This window comes from Mustela putorius, unplaced genomic scaffold, assembly GCF_011764305.1.
Source record: "Mustela putorius furo isolate JIRA1106 unplaced genomic scaffold, ASM1176430v1.1 tig00004036_pilon_pilon_pilon, whole genome shotgun sequence".
NCBI lineage: Eukaryota > Metazoa > Chordata > Mammalia > Carnivora > Mustelidae > Mustela > Mustela putorius.
In genome coordinates this window covers 184,923-202,994 of record NW_025422172.1, presented here as the reverse complement: position 1 = coordinate 202,994, position 18,072 = coordinate 184,923, and the positions used below count along the sequence as shown (strand labels likewise).

The 18,072-nt window shown below is 45.1% G+C and overlaps 1 protein-coding gene and 1 pseudogene across 1 annotated transcript; one reads left to right on the top strand and one right to left on the bottom strand.

Moving 5' to 3' along the window:
• LOC123389821 overlaps positions 1-18,072 on the bottom strand; it is a 55,247-nt pseudogene that overhangs the window by 25,056 nt on the left and 12,119 nt on the right.
• Positions 152-5,152, top strand: LOC123389827 (ral guanine nucleotide dissociation stimulator-like). Its single transcript, XM_045072441.1, has 6 exons — positions 152-349; positions 748-855; positions 2,474-2,667; positions 3,252-3,311; positions 4,247-4,446; positions 4,698-5,152. The coding sequence occupies exons 1-6, from the start codon at positions 212-214 to the stop codon at positions 5,027-5,029; spliced, it is 1,032 nt and encodes a 343-aa protein (XP_044928376.1). The 5' UTR covers positions 152-211; the 3' UTR covers positions 5,030-5,152.

Genomic DNA, 18,072 nt, shown 5'->3' with positions numbered 1-18,072 from the left:
TGTCCTTGCATGCAGAAGGGGGAAGAGGAGATGGCAGACGGGAGCACTGTTCGTGTAGGGGTCCAACCAGGACTGGGCCCCGATAGGGCATATCAGGAAGTGATGTCACTGCCTGGATCACAAAGGCCTTCAGAACTTGGAACTCCTGCAACCAGGCAGCCAGTCTAGTCCAGTAGCAGGGTTACTGGACTCAGGACATAGACACAGAAAGATGTTTTCCTGTTGTGTACCTAGTTTCCGGGGCTCTGGGCACCAGAACCGCCAGGAAAATGACTTGATCCCATGCTGCAGACATTGGCTAAAACCACCCCCCCAATGCCGCAGGTCCTTTCGAGGGAGACGCCATAAGGTACTTACTTCTGAGGAGACTAGGCGATGCCCACCCCTCTGAACCATCCTAGGGTAGCCCCATCCCTTCCTCTGGAGTTTGAGGGGAGGAGGGATATGTGGGGGTTCCTGCCCATGGGCTGGAGGAGGGTGAGTACAGTGGATACCCTGGTGATCCCTTCTTGTTCACACCAATGTCAGGGTGGGCAGGGCGCACAGGGGATTCCTGAGGTGACTCTGAGCTGTGCCAGAGCACATCCAAGGCCCTGAAGCTGGGCCACGTTTCTCTCCTTGGGGGAGGGCTCTGCCACCTGGGCTGTGGTGTGTCTGGAATGGAGCGCCCTGGGTCTGAAGACCAGCAAACGCCTCCAGACAGGGCTCTAAGGCCTCCTGCCTGGCTGCCGGGCACTGTCTTTATAGAAAGCTCCAGAGGACATGGTGCAGGAGGTGACCGAGGAGATTGCCTGCTCTCCTTCCTCCAAGGACAAGAAGCCGCACAGGGCCAAGAGAGTCTGGCGCTGGCTCAGGGTGAGTGCAGGTGCTGGGGAGACCCGACCCCTGGGGCACCCATGCAGCACCAAGGGCCCCACTTCCTAGAAGCCAACCAGGCCTCCTAGAGTCCTGTACTCCCGTGAATCTGCATCCCATCTCTTCCCCAAACTGGCCCACATGGTCCTGCCCACGCCTTGGACAGAAGCACAGCCATTGTCCTAATACTTATAGGAGTATCATTAAAGAGACTAGACCAGGTCTCATCCCGTTGATTTAGACTCCTTTTGCCCTGGCCTAGGCATTTTCCTAACTCGTGCTCCCAGGTGCCCCCACTGGCCCAACAGTCCTTCCTCAGCTTCTGCAAGTCTTGCAAATCATTATTTGTAAGAGTGAATTGGGAGACTTTGATCCAAATGGACATGGGGCCCATGGTACTCTGTCTCTTGCTCTGCGCTTTGGTATTGATGGAACACATTGTTGGGACCCACCACACAAAGGAAAAGGAACAGGGGCCTCACTGCACTGCACTGCATGGCAGTCCAGAAGGCCAGTCATTGATCACAGCCATGGAGCCCTTTACTGGGGCAGGACTGGATGTAATCCCCTTCTCTGGCCAAGGCACAGTGCTTCATCCAGCAGCCTCTGTGCCTTCTTATCCTAAGCCCTCTCACCTTAAACATCTCTGTGTTCTCGTCTCAAGAATGGGATATGTTGGGTGCCGGGGTGGCTCAGGGGTTTCAGCCTCTGCCTGCAGCTCAGGTCATGGGTCCTGGGTCTCTCAGTCCTGGGATCGAGGCCCACGTCGGGGGCGTGGGGTCCTCTGCTCAGTGGGGAGCCTGCTTCCCCCTTTATGTCTGGCTGCCTCTCGGCCTACTTGTGACCTCTCTCTCTGTCAAATAAATAAATAACAAGTCTTTCAAAAAAATAAAAAGAATGGGCTATGTTATCAGAAATCACAGGATCCATGCCACTCATGCAGGGACGTGCTATCCATACTCCGCTCACAGAGGGACCTGAGATACTAGCAAGTTGAGACATCATTTCTTTCAATTCTTTGTATGGATACCAAGAACATTTTCTCTTTGCCTTAAAGGCTTCTTTTTTTTTTTTTTTTTTTTTAAAGATTTTATTTATTTACTTGAGAGAGAGACAGTGAGAGAGAGCATGAACGAGGAGAAGGTCAGAGAGAGAAGCAGACTCCCCATGGAGCTGGGAGCCCGATGCGGGACTCGATCCCGGGACTCCAGGATCATGACCTGAGCCGAAGGCAGTCGTCCAACCAACTGAGCCACCCAGGCGTCCCTGCCTTAAAGGCTTCTTAACTGATTGGCTGATTGATGGATTTGAGAGAGAGACAGGGGGAGAGTGGGGAGAAGCAGACAGAGAGACTGAATCCTCAAGCAGACACTGCCCTATGGACACAGCCCTACGAGGAGCGCAGCCTCGGGACACGGAGACCATGACCTAAAGCAAAACCAAGAGCCTTAGGCTGAACCCAATGAGACACTGAGTCAGTGATTGTTTTTTGGACTCTGGGCTCTCTTGTCCCACCTCTTGCATAAGTCCCTGATATCTGGGGGCTCATTCTGCCCTCCAAGCCCCAACGCTCCTGGTGGCCACAGCACAGACTCATGTCTCCTCTGATTCACCTCAGGGGGAAAATGGCTCAACCAGGAAGAGGACGAGGACCTCACTGCTGATGGCAGAGCGGGCCGACAAGCTGGAGGCCGCAATTGATCACCTGGTGCCTGCCATCCTCAGACAAGATCTACACTGTGTCCACACCTTTCTGGACACATACGACACCTTTGCCAGCACCGGGGAGGTGCTGGACCAACTATGTGCAAGGTGAGCACCCTCCCCTGCCCCTAACTGCCCCGTGGGATTAGGCCAATGCCTGGTTGTGAGACTTTGGCAGGTCCCCAAGCTTCCCCAAACTTCCCCTTGCTCCTAACTGGGGCAGAGGTATTATAGGGACTCAGTGGTAGGTGTCAGAAAGGGTACCTGGCAGCCTGCGCCGGTGGAAAAGTCTGCTGGAGGGCCTGTGGGCATGCTCTTTGAACATTCCCGTGCCCGTCATGATGAAGCCTCTGCCTAATCCCTACTCTCATTGTGATCTTGAGCAGGGCTCCTTTGCCATTGAAAGGGAGATCTGAGATTCTTTCTGGGGTCTGTGTCTGGATGAATCCAGAACAGTCATCCCTGGGGGTGAGCAGGGCCAGGCCCCCTCAGATGTTCGTGATGGGCTGGTTGGGGCCCTTTCATTCAGCAAGCATTCAGGAAGCCCTAGTAGATGGAGGCAATTATCTCGGAGCTGAATGGGATCCCGGCACAGAACAGACAGCACCCCAGGGCTGCAGGCTAGTCGAGGGTCAGAGGGTGAGAGCCAACATCCACAGACATCTCATGTGATGCCCCCTGGCCTCCTCTAGATTCGGGTGCTATTATTCCACGTATGAAGAGGTCAAGAGATCCCAGGAGCAGCGAGACATGTGAGTAAGCTTTGGCTGCTCCAGGAGGGCCTTCCCTCTCCAGCAGGGTAGTGAGGGTCCTGTGAGTTCAAGGGGCTGATGGACCTTCATGAACACCTCTGTGATTCCTGCTTTAGGGTAAAGGTCTGAGAGCTTCTACTGGAAACTAGGAAGGTGCCCTAGGGAGCTGGGGTAGGTGTGTGAGCACTGTGGAGAGCAGAGGGGCATGGAGGACAGCTTCAACCCCTGAGAGGGTCATGCTCCATGCCTACCACCTCCCAAACCTCTCTCTGCCCAATTCTGGGACCCAGAACGCAGGATTTAGGAACCATCGCACAGCAGTCTGTTGGCACCTGCACGCTGGGTGCTCAGAGGGGGCTCAGGGAGAGTGGTGACCCAGTAGAGCCCAGGGAGCAGCAGATATCCCACACCCTGTGGGAGGTGTGTGTCAGTGGAAACAGACCCACTCTCATGGCACCTAGTGAACGGGCAGAGGAGGGTAACGGTGGAGGTATGGGGAGGGTCCCTGGAAGGCCTGGCTAGAGACAGAGTCCCTTTGTACCCTCCTCGGTTGGATCTTCACGGAGCAGAGGCGAGTGCAGTGAGGGTAATTAAGAGGCCAGACACCACCCCTCCCTGGGCACATGCAGTTGAATTGAAGTGGCTCGTGGCCAAGGAGAGAGACTGAGGAGTGTGTTCAGCTCCCCTAAGAAGTCCAGAAATGATCATCCCATTGATCACAGACTCCAACTCCTAGAGGGCTTTTGGCCAGCCCGCCGTCTGGGAGCAGGCCTGTCTCGGGCAGGACTGCCAGGTCGCAATTGGACAAGGAGTCCAACTGGTCTCGAACAGGAGCTGGAAGCCCAGGGGCCCAGGTTCCTACAGGGGTTCCCTGGAATATTGGTTTGGATGCATACCTTGTCCTCTGACTTTTCTGTCTCCATGTCTGTCCCCAGGGCCATCTATGCCATCCTAAACACCTGGGTGGAAAAGTATCCAGGGGATTTTGTGCAGCCTCCGGAGTTTCCCAGCTTGCATACGCTGCTAGCCTACCTGCAGGTCTATGTGCCGGGCTCGGACCTGCAGAGCCGTGCCCAGCTTCTGCTGCCAGAAAGTCAATGCCCTCCCAGAGAGGCCACGGAGCCAGAGGCTGGGGGTGAGGAGGACTGGGGGTAACTGGTGTGGGCCTGAGGAGGAGGCAGGGTGGGCCACCCTGAGGAAGCCTCCGTAGATTGTAATTGGGCCGAAGAGAGTGAGTCGTCTCAGATCCCTGTCCCCATGGGCTTCCGTCGGGGATACCTTCTGGGGGCTGGATCTTGAACGCAGGCCACGCTGAGTGGTGGGGAAAGGGAAAGGCAAAAGGGAAGTCAATCAAGCTGATGATGCTTTCTCTTCTTGGAGCTACAGCACCGGCCCCAGAGCAAAATCTCGAAGTTGTTCCAGCAGCCCCACTGGCACCCGCTGCACCTCTGGAGCCTGAGCTGGTCTCCACCATCCCTGCTGCAGCAGCTCACAGTGGGTTAGGGAGACCAGTGACCCCACCTGACCCCTTGGGACCAGGGCAGATGGTTATCAGGGCCCTCGTTCACTTCTCTGCCACGGAAGAGCCACCTGGCATTTTGCCTTTACTGGATGACCAGCAGGTTCCTGTCCCTGAGCTGCTGCCCCCTACCTCCGTGGAGCAAGCAGTCTGGTCCGACAAGCTGCCGCCGCCTGCCTCTGTGGAGCAAGCAGGCTAGGCCCCTGAGCAGCAGCTCATGCTGGTTGGGCCCCCAGAGCATATATCCCCCTCCCGTGTCGTTTCCTTTTTTATCATATTTGTGTTCTGTGTTCACCTCTATAATTACTTCATAGATTTAATTTATTAAATAAAGTAGAATTTGAGTTTATATAACATTTTACTCGCATCCTTTGCAGTGGGATATGGAGGTCTCATTAGGTCCAACCAGAGTGTTGCACAACCATGTCATTCTACGACGTTTCCGTCACAGAGACACCCGCGCTCCTCATCGCTCACTGCTCTGTCCCTCCCCCAGTCCCTGCAACCACTGCTCTTCTCTCTGTCTTGGCCACTTCACCTCAACTTGGATTTTACTCTGCCTGGAAAACTACAATATGGCCTTCTGTGTGTGTCTGCAGAACATAAGAGTGATTCCCCTCTTTTCAAACTTTTTTAGAGACGATATAGGTATTTTCATTTTTTGGAATCTTCTGCCAAAAGAAACAATGAAACAGCACAACACAAAACAAATGACTCTTTTCTCTGGTACACCGCCAGCTAACTGCAGAGAACGACCCTCCCTTTTGAGAAAGAGCAGAGCTGCTACCCTGTGTGGTGTGCGACGTGCTGGAAAGAGCGGCCGGTACCCACAGAGCAGTGGCCCTCCCAATACCTGGTTGTTTATACTGGTCTGCACACAACACACAACCCCCAGGAGTCCACAGAATAGTGACCTTGGACTGATAGACACCCTTTCGATACAGGCAGACCCCCCAAATAGATTTCATTATCCCCTGTACTGTTCATCTGAAATATCATTGTTCTTTGTGATTCACCTGAAAATGCTCCGCCCTGGGGACAGACATGGAGGCAGAGAAGTCAGAGGACAGGGTACGCATCCAAACCAAAATCCCAAGGAACCCAAGTGGGAACCTGGGTCCTGGGCTGCCAGCTCCTGTCCGAGACCAGTCAGACTCCTTGTCCACCTGCGACCTGGCAGTGCTGCCCAAGACAGGCCTGCTCCCACACGGCAGGCTGGCCAAAAGCCGCTAGGAGTGGGAGTCCTTGATCAATGCGGTGAGCATTTCTGGACTTCTTAGGGGAGCTGGACACCCCGAACACCAGGTAACAAGAACTAAAGGAGCGCCAGCACGGACTGGCCACCAGCAGTGGTGTGCACATGCTCGGCTCCTGCGCCAGCTGAGGAGACCACTTCTCCCCCAGTGGGACCGGGCCTTTCTGACATGCTGGGTTTCAAGTGACACGTCAGTGTATCGGGCTGAGTACTCAAGAGGATAAATGAGTTCCCTCTGCTGGCTGAGCCCTCACCATTAGGTAGAACGGCCATGGTTTCATAGAAACCATTCCAATCTATGCCTACAGGGCCCTGAGATACGAATTCTGTTACAGTTTCAGGCCTTTTTAGTCTTTTTCACTACCACAAGGACAAGTCAGTAAGTTAGATGATAGACAAATGAATTCCATTCATCCTGGATTTTTCTGCTATTTTTTACGTGAAAGTACTTTTAAAATATATATATATATATATATATATATATATCTCACATAGCACTATACAAATGCTAGTTATTACAAATTACATTCAAATGAAGCTAGATGTCTCAGAAACTGGCATTCTTATTGTTTATTTTTATTTTAAAAAATCAGTCATTTTCCTACTTGGCTCAGAATCAGAAAGTTTCATCATAGTTCAGTTTTAGGATTCCTCTAAAGTGATCTAGAAACAAAGACAGTAATACACATTCTTCCAACTTCAATACCGAAGTATATACAACACTCATCAGGAGCTGAAACACTTTCATGAGCAGACAATGACCAACTACAGAATGTCCTGGTGGGTTACAGTCCCGAAGGTGGTGAGAAGACCTACTCTCGCACACCCGTGGTTTGGCTGAAGGAGTCTCTCATGTTCAATGAAAACTGAGTTCTGACATCCTGCCTTTTTAGACAGAGTTAACAAGATTAAGAAAGGTGTTTTAGAAAAGCTTTTCAAAACGCCCCACACTTTGACCTGTTTTTTCTAGTGAAAAATGCACACAAAGTCTAAGCATGTACACGTGTGGTAAATGACAGCTTTTCTAAAGCAAGAGCATGAACATCCAAATCTCATGGCTGGTCCTCTTGAGAACCTTCTTAATAGTCATGGACAGAATGGCTTTATTCATTTTTATAAACAGATACACCAAGTCTTTTTAGCTTAGTTTTTCCTATTAAATTTACCTTTAATAAGGTAAAGGGTTTATTTTTTAAGAATGTTTTAATTTTTTTAAAAATTACAAAAAATATTTTTTACAAACTCATGGCCCGGAGAACAAGACCTGAGCTGAGATCCAGAGTTGGATGCTTAACCGACTGAGCCACCTAGAGGCCCCTTAAATTTATCTTTTAAAATATAATAACCTAAGGAAAAAAATTACCCTTTTCTTCTATAACTTGATATGCCATTGCCACTTTCATCTCTGACCAGGACCTTCCCCCTCACACCCCTGGACAAATGAATTTACTATGTTCCATACTGAGAAATGTTGTCACTATTATTCCATGAAACTGCTGAAACGCTGTCAGTACCTTGGAAGCCCAAGCCACATGACCCACGACGGGGACCAGCTGGAGTCCTACTCATATTCACTGAAGGTGCCTGGCTGCTCTTCAGTAGCCTGGGCTGCCTCCTCAACAGTCTGGACCTCAAGTGCTTTCAGGACAATAGCAGGGGAAGCGGTGCTGACTTTTAGCATAGCCACCAGTTTGTAACAAGGATTCCCTGAGGGCAGATGAATGAAAACATGCAAACTCAAGGCCTCACCTTGTGTGAGCTGGGTCTGTTGTGGTACAGCGGCTGTGCATGGTGCTGGCTGCTACTCTGAGCTCCTGCGTCCTGAACAGGGTTACCAGGCTGGGATTTCCCCGGCCTAGCAATTGTTAAATCCACCCTGTCGCCACTAGCCTGGAGAAAACACACATATATAATCACCAGTCATTAATGATGCTTCTCACTTAAAAAAAATTATAGGGGAGGGTCATTTTCAATACACTTATCATCGCTGTATCAGAGCCTCACCTGAGTGGGGACTCAAGGCCCATGCTGGCAGTGGGGCAGATGAGGGAGTTCATTTCAGGAGCTAATACTTTAAAACTTCTGCAGGTAAAAGAGCCACACACAGACCTCTTGGGTAAACCTTCCCTAATCCTGGAAATACCAAGGATATAACCAAAGCAAAGCCTGGGTTCTGATCTCCCCATGATTTCTTGAAGGGTAACTGTCTTTTTATACTTCCCTCCCCTGCAAAACTGGCCTTGGCACTGAGAGAAAGAGAGCAAAGAAGATAAAAGGACGAACGGATTCAAAACTGGATTACAATCCTTTGTGATTTCTGAAATAAATTCCAAGATGGCTACTTTGAGAGTGATAATAAATGAAACTACGTGTAGCTCTGTTTCCACACACTACAGCTTCGAATCGAAAATAGGGATCAGCTTAAACAGTCCTGAAAAGAATGATAACAAAGGTCCTGTAAAACAGGATTAGTATTTATATACATTACAAATTGTGTGCCTATATATGCCATATGTGCACTCACACATAAATGTAATTTTATTTTATTTTATTTTTTTAAAGATTTTATTTATTTATTTGACAGACAGAGATCACAAGTAGGGAGAGAGGCAGGCAGAGAGAAAGACGGAGAAGCAGGCTCCCTGCCGAGCAGAGAGCCCGATGTGGGGCTCGATCCCAGGACCTGAGATCATGACCCGAGCTGAAGGCAGAGACTTTAACCCAATGAGCCAACCAAGCGCCCCATAAATGTAATTTTAGAGGTGATGACAACCACGTTAAATTTAGAGGTCCATTATCTGTATTTATAGATCTAGATCTGAAACACAGATTCATATTTATTATACTTTTTAAAGCTATTCTATCTTTGCTTTTAACATACAGGCCTGGTCTACTTGATGCTGATTCTTGGTCATGACTACAACTTTCCAAGTTTACTATCATTGCTATGGGAAAATTTGACAGCCTGCTTTCAAGAAGCTGTGCTGGAAAGTAGAACCCTCCTCTCCCATGACTGCAGTCAGTAATGTTAAGAAAGCACTCCAGTTTCAGTTCTCAAGGTGGAAAAGGAGTGAAAACCATAATTTCAAAAAAAATGATTTTATTTATTTATTTGAGAGTGAAAAGCGAGAGAGCAGGGTGGAGGGGCAAAGGAAGAGGGAGAAGCCGACTCCTCGCAGAGCAGAGAGCCCGATGTAGGATCTGAGCCGAAGGCAGATGCTGAACCACGGAGCCACCCAAGTGCCTGTGAGTGATAACCAATTTTAAGGCCCTATTAAAGTCACTTACTTATTCAAGTATTTCATTAAACTAGTTTCAGACAATTCTTCAAATAACTGAAAGAATAACACTTCTCATGTGACCAGAGTCTGGGGATTTGATCTAACAGGTAATTCCAAAGTAGAACGCTTACAATCCAGATATTTGAGATTCTGACACTTCCGAGTATTAGATCACACGGTGTGAGGGGTGAGAGAGGCCCCTCTGTGATCTCATTTCAATATTAAGAATTGTTTGCTTTACTGCCTAACCCTCACCACTACCAAATACTCTATAACCAGTAATTTAGCTTTATGGGAAGACCCCTGCTCATGCAAACCGATTAACAAACAAATCCCTGATCTTTTTTGATTTCTTAAAAGACAAAATTCTGGGTGTGTGATGGAAGTGGACATATAAGCTTTAAACGATGGGCCAACATTTGGCTTTAGGCCAACTGCCTATCTAACACTTCAGGGTTTCAAGCACAACAAAAGAATTCTGGTAAAGTCAAGATTTTTAAAATTGCAGGATGCCTAAATGACAATACCTGTATTTCATAAAATAGTGGCATGCCCTTTTGCTGGGAGTATATACTGGTATGATCTTTCTAGAGGGAAGTTAAGCAAAATGTCTTAAACTTGAAAACAAAACATTAAAGTCTGTTGACAGGGGAGTGTTTACATAAGTTTTAGCACAACACGTCTACTATACAGCTATATCATGTGCATCTATTTTCAGGGTAAGAAGTCCACAGCATACAGCTGACGTAAAGAAAGGGTGGCAAACTCAGAATTAGTAAGCTGACTGCATGTCTAAGTACCTACGTAAATAGGTACCTATTTATTTGTAGGCATATACAGAAAAATGACGATGTTCTTCAAAACTTTAATGTCACTATCTTAACGACTTTAGGCTGACAGTGATTTTGACTTCCTTCTTCATTTTTGGTATTTTGCCTTCCTTAGTCTCCTTTTCAGACATGGAATACATGTTGTTCTCAGAATCCAAAACATTAAGATGTTTTTCACAAAGAAACAACTTGAGCAATATATTATATTTGGTATCATATATAAGTATCTGTATTCAATTTTTTTAAACCTCAAGTGTGGGACAAGAGACCAATGCCTGAATCTCCCTCCTAATGCAAGATGGCTACCGGGTGTGTGTGTTCCCATAGTTATAATGAACCAAACATTTGTGAAAAGGAGTAACTTAACTGGGATTTGAATTTGGGTTTTCTTATACAGTACTTAAATCTTCATTGTTAATTCTGTTTACTATACACATTTCCCAGTGACAATCAACCTACTTTAATTCCTGATGCTGGATTATGTTACTGCTTGATTTCCTTTATGTCAGAGTGTTTTCTTGTGCTTACTTAAAACAAAACAAAACAAAACAAAATAAAACACCATACACATCTTTGTTTCACCCCTAGACTGTAGGAGATACCCATATCATTAAATGCTCTGGTAGGTTATAGAACCAGAAGGCCTGGCCTGGATTATTTTCTACTTTTTCGTTCTTATTTTTTTAAAAAATTTTTAAAGCGGTTTTCTTTTTTTAAAGATTTTATTTATTATGTATTTATTTATTTATTTGACAGAGAGCAAGAGAAGGAACACAAGCAGAGGGAATGGAAGAGGGAGAAGCAGATTCCTGGCTGAGCAGAGAGCCCCGATGTAAAACTGGATGCCAGGACCCTGGGATCATGCCTGAGCCGAAGGCAGATGCTTAATGACTGAGCCACCCAGGTGCCCCTCTACTTTACCTACTTTAATGTTCTTATTGAAAATTTTTTTTCTCTAATAATAACCATCTTTACTTCACAGGGATACTGTAAGAACACAAGTTATAATGTGTTTGAAATGCTCTGAATGCTTTATAAAAAGGGCACTACAGAGATAATGAGTTCTTCTCAATAAAAATTGATTTTCCCCACTTGTATGGAGGTGAAGCGGAGAGTGAACGTTACAAGAGCAGGGAAGTCACAACTTTGAACCACAGCTCCTTCAAGCTTTGCTTGTCTCACCTGTTAAATGTGGACATAAATGTGTTTTTTTTTATGTGTGGGCTTAGGTGGAGCCCATGGAGCAAATGAAAAACCCATGTGAAAATATAGAGCCTTCACTCTATAAAGAGCAAGGCTAAATGTTCACAGGGATACAGTTTTCCCGGACAGGATTTTATCTGTAATGATAAAATCATCTCTCTGTGCATTTTGAAGGATTTGGGGAGCCATGTTTGATTTCCCCCATGAAATATCAAATATCCCTCAGGTTCTCATGTTACGAAAACATCGACATAAAGGCTGAGCACGTGGAATGAATATCCGCGTGTACCTGAATGATCTGGGCGGCAAGCTCAGGGGTTCCGAGCTTCAGGTCGTGTCCATTGATGGCGAGCACTCGGTCACTGCTGCTCAGCCTTCCATCCTGTGCAGCCAGCCAGGCCCTCTTCCAACAGATCAAGGATAAAAACACCTGGTTCATCGGTCCTTCGAATGAGTTTAATGCCAAGTTGTTCACCAGAGTCCCATTTGTGAAAGACTATGTGGAAGACCTCTTCCCGGGGAGAGCTACTGTCGGGGTGGCTGTAGGTCCGGCCCCCAAAGCACCGCTCTCGCAGCACGGTCAGGTGCAGCATGGAACAGGGCTGGGAAAGGGCAGCTCTGGCATAGTTGGGAGAACACATTGCTGGTGTTACAGTTGTTGACCTGGAAGAAAAGAATTATGACCGAGGTGGGACAATCTTTTATCCTCTCAACTGGAAAACATTTATATGCCATTTCCAAAAGAAACGGACTTTGGAAAATGATATATAGTCATTATTTACAAAGAAAAGCCCTCTGAAGATGTTTTAAAAATGCACAGTTCCTAAGCTTCACTCACAATGACTAGCACGAAGTAGAGAATGGCAGTTAGGATCTCAGGCTTCAGCGAGGGTGCTGAATCAGAGTCCCTGGTCCTACCAGTAGCGGGATGTCTGAGTGTGTCCCCCTGAGTGGTGAGATGGGTTTACTCTCCACTTCACGGGACCAGGAGGAGAATGCAGAGACAGCAGCAGCATGTGGCAAGTGCCAACAAAATACTAGTTCTAGTGGAACAGAAACTGAAGTTCTACTGGATTGATGTGGCTTTTCCAAATGAAAAACACCTACCCTGGAAAAAATACACTGAGTTTTAATCTAAGAAAAGGGACAGATTCTAGATACACAACCTGATCTCAGTTCAGTCATTTTTACTTTAAAGAAAAGCAGGTAATTACAGTTTCACTCTGTTTAGCACTCAAGTGTAACATCTATCTGATACAACAAGCTTAACTCAGTACTCACAGAAAACTTACTTACTAAACCTTATGGCCCTGAAAAGAGTATAGTGACTGATCCTGGGACAGGAACAGGACTAAGAAAATACACCCAGCTTCAGTTATTCACCTAGTTAGAGGAAGAGGTTGGCGCAACTCTGAGTGTTTATCACAATTAGAATTCCTCTCCTCATCTGTCTGCACACCAACAGCAAGCAGGATATCGACATTCTCTTGGATGCGTTATGTGGCACAGGCTGTGGGTTAGGTGCTTGTGATTACCCAAAGCCTTCAATCTTTTTCACGTGAGTCTATCTTAAGGAAAGCCTTCCCCCTTCCTACTCATCTCGGGATGACAGTTTTGAGCACCACTAACGAATTTTATTGATTTGGGCCTGTGGACATCTTTTAAAATTCAGGCATCAAAAGCCATAGATCTCACACATAAACTTGTTCTTCGCCCAATTTTGCAACATCTGTGCATTTGGTTGCCATCCAGATCCTTGATGAAAAAGTTGAGTAACATAGGGTCAAGAACAGAACTTTAAGGCAGCTTCTAAAAAACCAGCCTGACGTGGATTTGTTAGTCAAAACTCATCATTTCTGGTTATTCCGCTAAAAAGCCACTTATCTCTAGGTTCTTATTTTTCCGTCTTAAATTCACATCTATCACAAATGACTTTACAAACATCTGGCTGGAATCCAGCGCCAGCCACGTGCGAGTATGTAGCCTCACACCATTTTTGTGACGTGGGTTGTGGAATATCCTACAATCAGAGATTTTCCCTTCACAAAAGTGTGGTTGCCAGTGAAACAGAGAAAGCAGAGACCAAATAAAATACTGTTGCTAGATGTTGTAGAAATAGCACCAACAGAGTAAACTTTACCACATCTTTAGCTAAATATATTTTGTACCAATGCAGTCAACGCATGACTGCAATTATTTTCCTTCAAAGCCAAAAGTGATGGGACACCTAGGTGGCTCAGTTGGTTAAGCAGCTGCCTTCGGCTCAGGTCATGATCCCAGCATCCTGGGATCAAGTCCCGAATCGGGCTCCTTTCTCAGCAGGGAGTCTGCTTCTCCCTGGGCCTCTGCCAGTGCTTGCTCTCTCTCCCTCTCTCTCTCTCTGATAAATAAATAAAATCTAAAAGTAAAATAAAATAAAATAAAGTAATATCAATTAAAAAAAAAGGAATATATCACTGACGACTCAGATCACACTGTAAATTCGTACTCTTAGTCATGTTCTGAAATTTGTATTATTTTTAATAGTAATACTGATGTAATCTCTTACACTATGTTATTCTTCAAACTGCTCAAAATGCTGCACTGTGAAAGGCCCTGAGGGTATATGGTTCTCCTTTTCAAATAGGTTATTTAATAGAATAACATGGATGTGTGGGTATATTTATAAAACACACACACACACACACACACACACACTTAATCAGTGTGGGAAAACCAAAGCCACCCACTGTTACTACATCTAGTTTGCTAAACTAAAAACACAGGCTAGCTAGCCCTTTGGTCAGTAAATAAACCATCTTAACGACTCCAAGGTCTTTCAAATTGGCTCACGGTATTCTTTATGCAGCTCACAAAAAGTGGAAGATAACCAGGTAGTAAAAATATACTAAGGAGCCTTCTTTCCAAGTGTTTCCTTTTGAATGGCCATAAATGCTACTCTGTATTTGGGCAAGTAGTGTGGCTTTACTTACTGCCTCCAGCATACCAGCCAAAGGCCAATGAGAAGTCAGGCCCACAAGAGGAGAGACCCTTTGTGAATTCAATAATCAGGTTATGTGCTCATAGTTTTTGTATCAATTTGAAATAATTAAACTGCATTTAAGATTGCCATTACTAGGGTTATTAATATGTATGCCTCCATAAATAATAATACTGCACTGGAATGTCTACAAGGCTGATTTATAGCTTTGAGTTAATTCCCCAAATTATAGCCAGTATTTCAGATAATTAGCTTTTTATTTGAGATATACAGATTCAGTTATGTTATTAAACAATTCTCCAAAGCAGACCAGTAAAAAAGCCTGTAGATGAAATATATTAGCAAACAAAACCCTATAGCAAACAAAGGTATATACTAAATATATTTTATACATTTTTATATTTTTGCTAATATATTAGCAAACTATATATTAAATACATTAGTAAATCTAAGGTTACAGACTTAACCTCAATTATACTCAAAGAAATGCAAATAAGAAAAAAGCATTTGTTTTTACCTTGAAAATTTAGAAAAAGCGTGAGAAATATGTAAAACAAAAATATGTAAAAAATATGAAATATGTAAAATATGTAAAAAGAAAAATATGTGAAAAATTTAATATCCAAAGCTGGCACACTGCTGGTAGCAAAGAACAAAAGATGAAAATAAATGTATACTCAATTATAGCTAGAAAGGCCAGAAGTGGAGAAGAAAAGAACACTGTACTGTGTAAGCTGCAGAAAAGGGCAATCTGGTTCTTTTTGTCTTGGCCACAAAGGTGTCAAAATGTCAAAACCAGCTACAAGAGTTCCTCCACGGAGAATCAGTTCAGGAGCTGGGGTAGAAGGAATACAGGGTAAGGTGTCCAGAGAGCTGTGCCAACCTCATGCAACCAGAGTACTACTAATATCGTAAAAGGACAGCAAACACAGGAATGCGGTAAATAGCTAGCTATGGTAGGATCAGAAACTGGATTTTACATAAGCTGGATTAGTTATGCTTCCTGTATTCTCCTATTGCCTCTTCGGATTTAGTCAAGAACAAAACACTGGATGTTCAGTCTGTGTCAGCCAGGCCAAGTGCAATGAAGGAGGGGTTTTGGGCCCAAGTGTCGAAGTGGAAATCACAAACTACAAGAGGCAGAATACGGATGGGCGTGGAAACCAAAGCCAGGAACCCCCAGTGGAAAGGTCAATCCTTGCTGCTCTTGGAGCCTAGTTTGTCTGTCTTCCCCTCTGGACATTTCTCTTGAAGAACTAAAAATCTTAGAGGTTCTAAGTTTTGTTTTAATGAAGAAGACAGCTATGCCCAACAGGATATCATAACCAAATCCACTCTTTTATTGACTCAGCAAGTATGTCCTGGGTATCGACTCCAGGCACAGCTCTGTGAGAAGCCTGTCCCATAGTACGTAATAATGGCGGCTGCCATCCCCAAAGGAAGACACTGCATTTGAATAACTCTCTGTGACCAATTATGCATTCAGTGGTGAAGAGAAGGAATGTCTTCAGCACTTAGTGTGAGAAGAGGTCTGAATGGGTGAAAATGGCAGGGCAGGGCTTTCTGGATGAAGGTGGGGAAGCTGTAGCACAATGGGGACAGGCTGGAACGTGGAGGGAAGCAAGGAGACTGCTATGTCTGGCTTTTCTGCTACATTATACATTCTATGAGGGCAGGGCTTGCTTTTTGCTCTTAATTATACCCTCAGCTCTGACCACCATGCCTATGATGTTTCACTAATACACCGATGGCTACAGCTGAAAGAAAAAGCAAGGGTGAAGGCTGAGGGGACAGGTTGTGTAAGAGTCCACAGAGGACCCGGACTGTTAGATTAATCAGTATGGACTTGATTCTCTGGTCCAATCTTCCCAGGGAAAGCAGAGTCACAGATGAATTAACCTGACAATGGTCGTACCAGATTTCAGAGCAGAGTAGGATGGCGGGGTATTGATTCTACTGGGTTAGACGTGAAGCAGTGAAGGCACAGACCAGAGAGGTGGCAGGGAAAAGGGAAGGGGTGAATACCAACAGACCGTGGGGAAGGACGCAGCAGTGAAATTGCGGAGGCAAGAATCCTTGAGCTTGGGTTCCTAGAAGACATCTTTTCTCATTCATGCCTATTTCTGCTCTCCTAAATATCCATTCTTTTAGCTTCAAGTACCACTTACACTAGTATGGGTCATATATCCAGGTCAATTTTCACATACACTCTAGAATTCACATGAACAGTGGAATTCTGGCCATCTCACGCTCATCAGTATGCCCTCTAACACAATATCATCTTGCCCGAAGCTAGTTCATTTGTTGGAGTAGCTATTTCTCTTTAAAGAGAAGAGGGAGAGGGTAGCACCAAGGATTAGTGCAGAGTCAGGCTGTTTGTGGACAAGAGTGCATTTGAGAACCAATAAGAGGTGGTCATGATTTCCAAATTCTATCTTAAATTCAATGCTATAAGTTTTAAGTAACTTGTGCTGTGTGACCTGTCTTTTCTAGATTATAGTAATCCATGTAGAGAAGGATGAATCAGACAACGAAGGTCACTGATGGATGGTACCCTGGGACTAGGGATACAGACAATGGGACAAGAGATTTAGCAGTGAAGGTGGCCCCAAAATAGCCAACCATGGAGTACAAGCCAGGAGGAATCCAGCTGGCCTGGAGAGCCACGCACTGAGGCACATGTGGGATCAAATTTAAGATGGGGGTAAAAATACATTCCATGAGTTTGGGGGAAATTGGAGAAATTACAGATAAATTCTGATCTGTTTTTGCATAAAAAAAAAACAGTAAAACTTACCTTTTTATAAGTCAGATTCCACAGTACCCTAATTTCCTAAGTTTTAAATTGATGAATAAGAGCAAAAAAAGAGGCAAGTTAACAAAATAATTTAAAAAATTGATACCTGAAGAATTGGGTCTCCAGCAAGAAGTCTTCCATCTTTGGCGATCACCGCATCCCGACAGACTTCCTGGATAACAATGTTGATCAGTGGCCTTTCATTGCCTCCCACAATGCTAATTCCTAGCTGAATATAAAGATCAGCCCGGTGAATTTCAATTGTAGTAATAATGCATTCCGGAAAACTAACCTGCTGCTGCGTAGCTGCCAAGTTAAAAATGAGAGGGAGGGAGAAAAGAAAGAAAAGAAAAAAAATTTTTATATTTTGATTATCTTCAGGTAAGTAAGTTATCGTCTATCATTAGTGATGACCTTACGTTAATAGATGATTCATAACAAAGCAATACCACGGGATAAGAAAAACAGAATGACCAAAACACCAATAGATAAGATTAGGAAAACACTTCCTCTTCGAAAGGTGAATAATCAACAAATAACTACTATGCATCAGATCACTAGGGACCACATAGTGATCTGATAAAGAAATATACAGACAATATCATCTTGTCCTAATTGATCAGAGAAACTCTGACCCATGAAACAGCTGTAAACAGTGCAAGGCAGTACATATGAAATAAAAAAGACAAACTCTGTGACATACAATCACCGTAGAGGTTGACAAAATAACCACATTAAGCAAGAAGAGGAGGGTCTTGATCTGAGTAGTAGGAGATAGAAGAATTGTTATAGCCATGGCTGGGAAAAATGGGATTTGTAGAAAAATTGGAATTTTCATAAGAGATAAACCTATTTAAAAGTAAGACAAAGGACCAACTACAAAGATATGCCCAAGA

Coding starts and splice junctions, on each gene's coding strand:
- LOC123389827 (XM_045072441.1), top strand. CDS start 212: ATGTTTTCCTGTTGTGTACCTAGTTTCCGGGGCTCTGGGCACCAGAAC. Junction 856..2,473: donor GAGTCTGGCGCTGGCTCAGG/GTGAGTGCAGGT, acceptor GATTCACCTCAG/GGGGAAAATGGCTCAACCAG. Junction 3,312..4,246: donor TCCCAGGAGCAGCGAGACAT/GTGAGTAAGCTT, acceptor GTCTGTCCCCAG/GGCCATCTATGCCATCCTAA.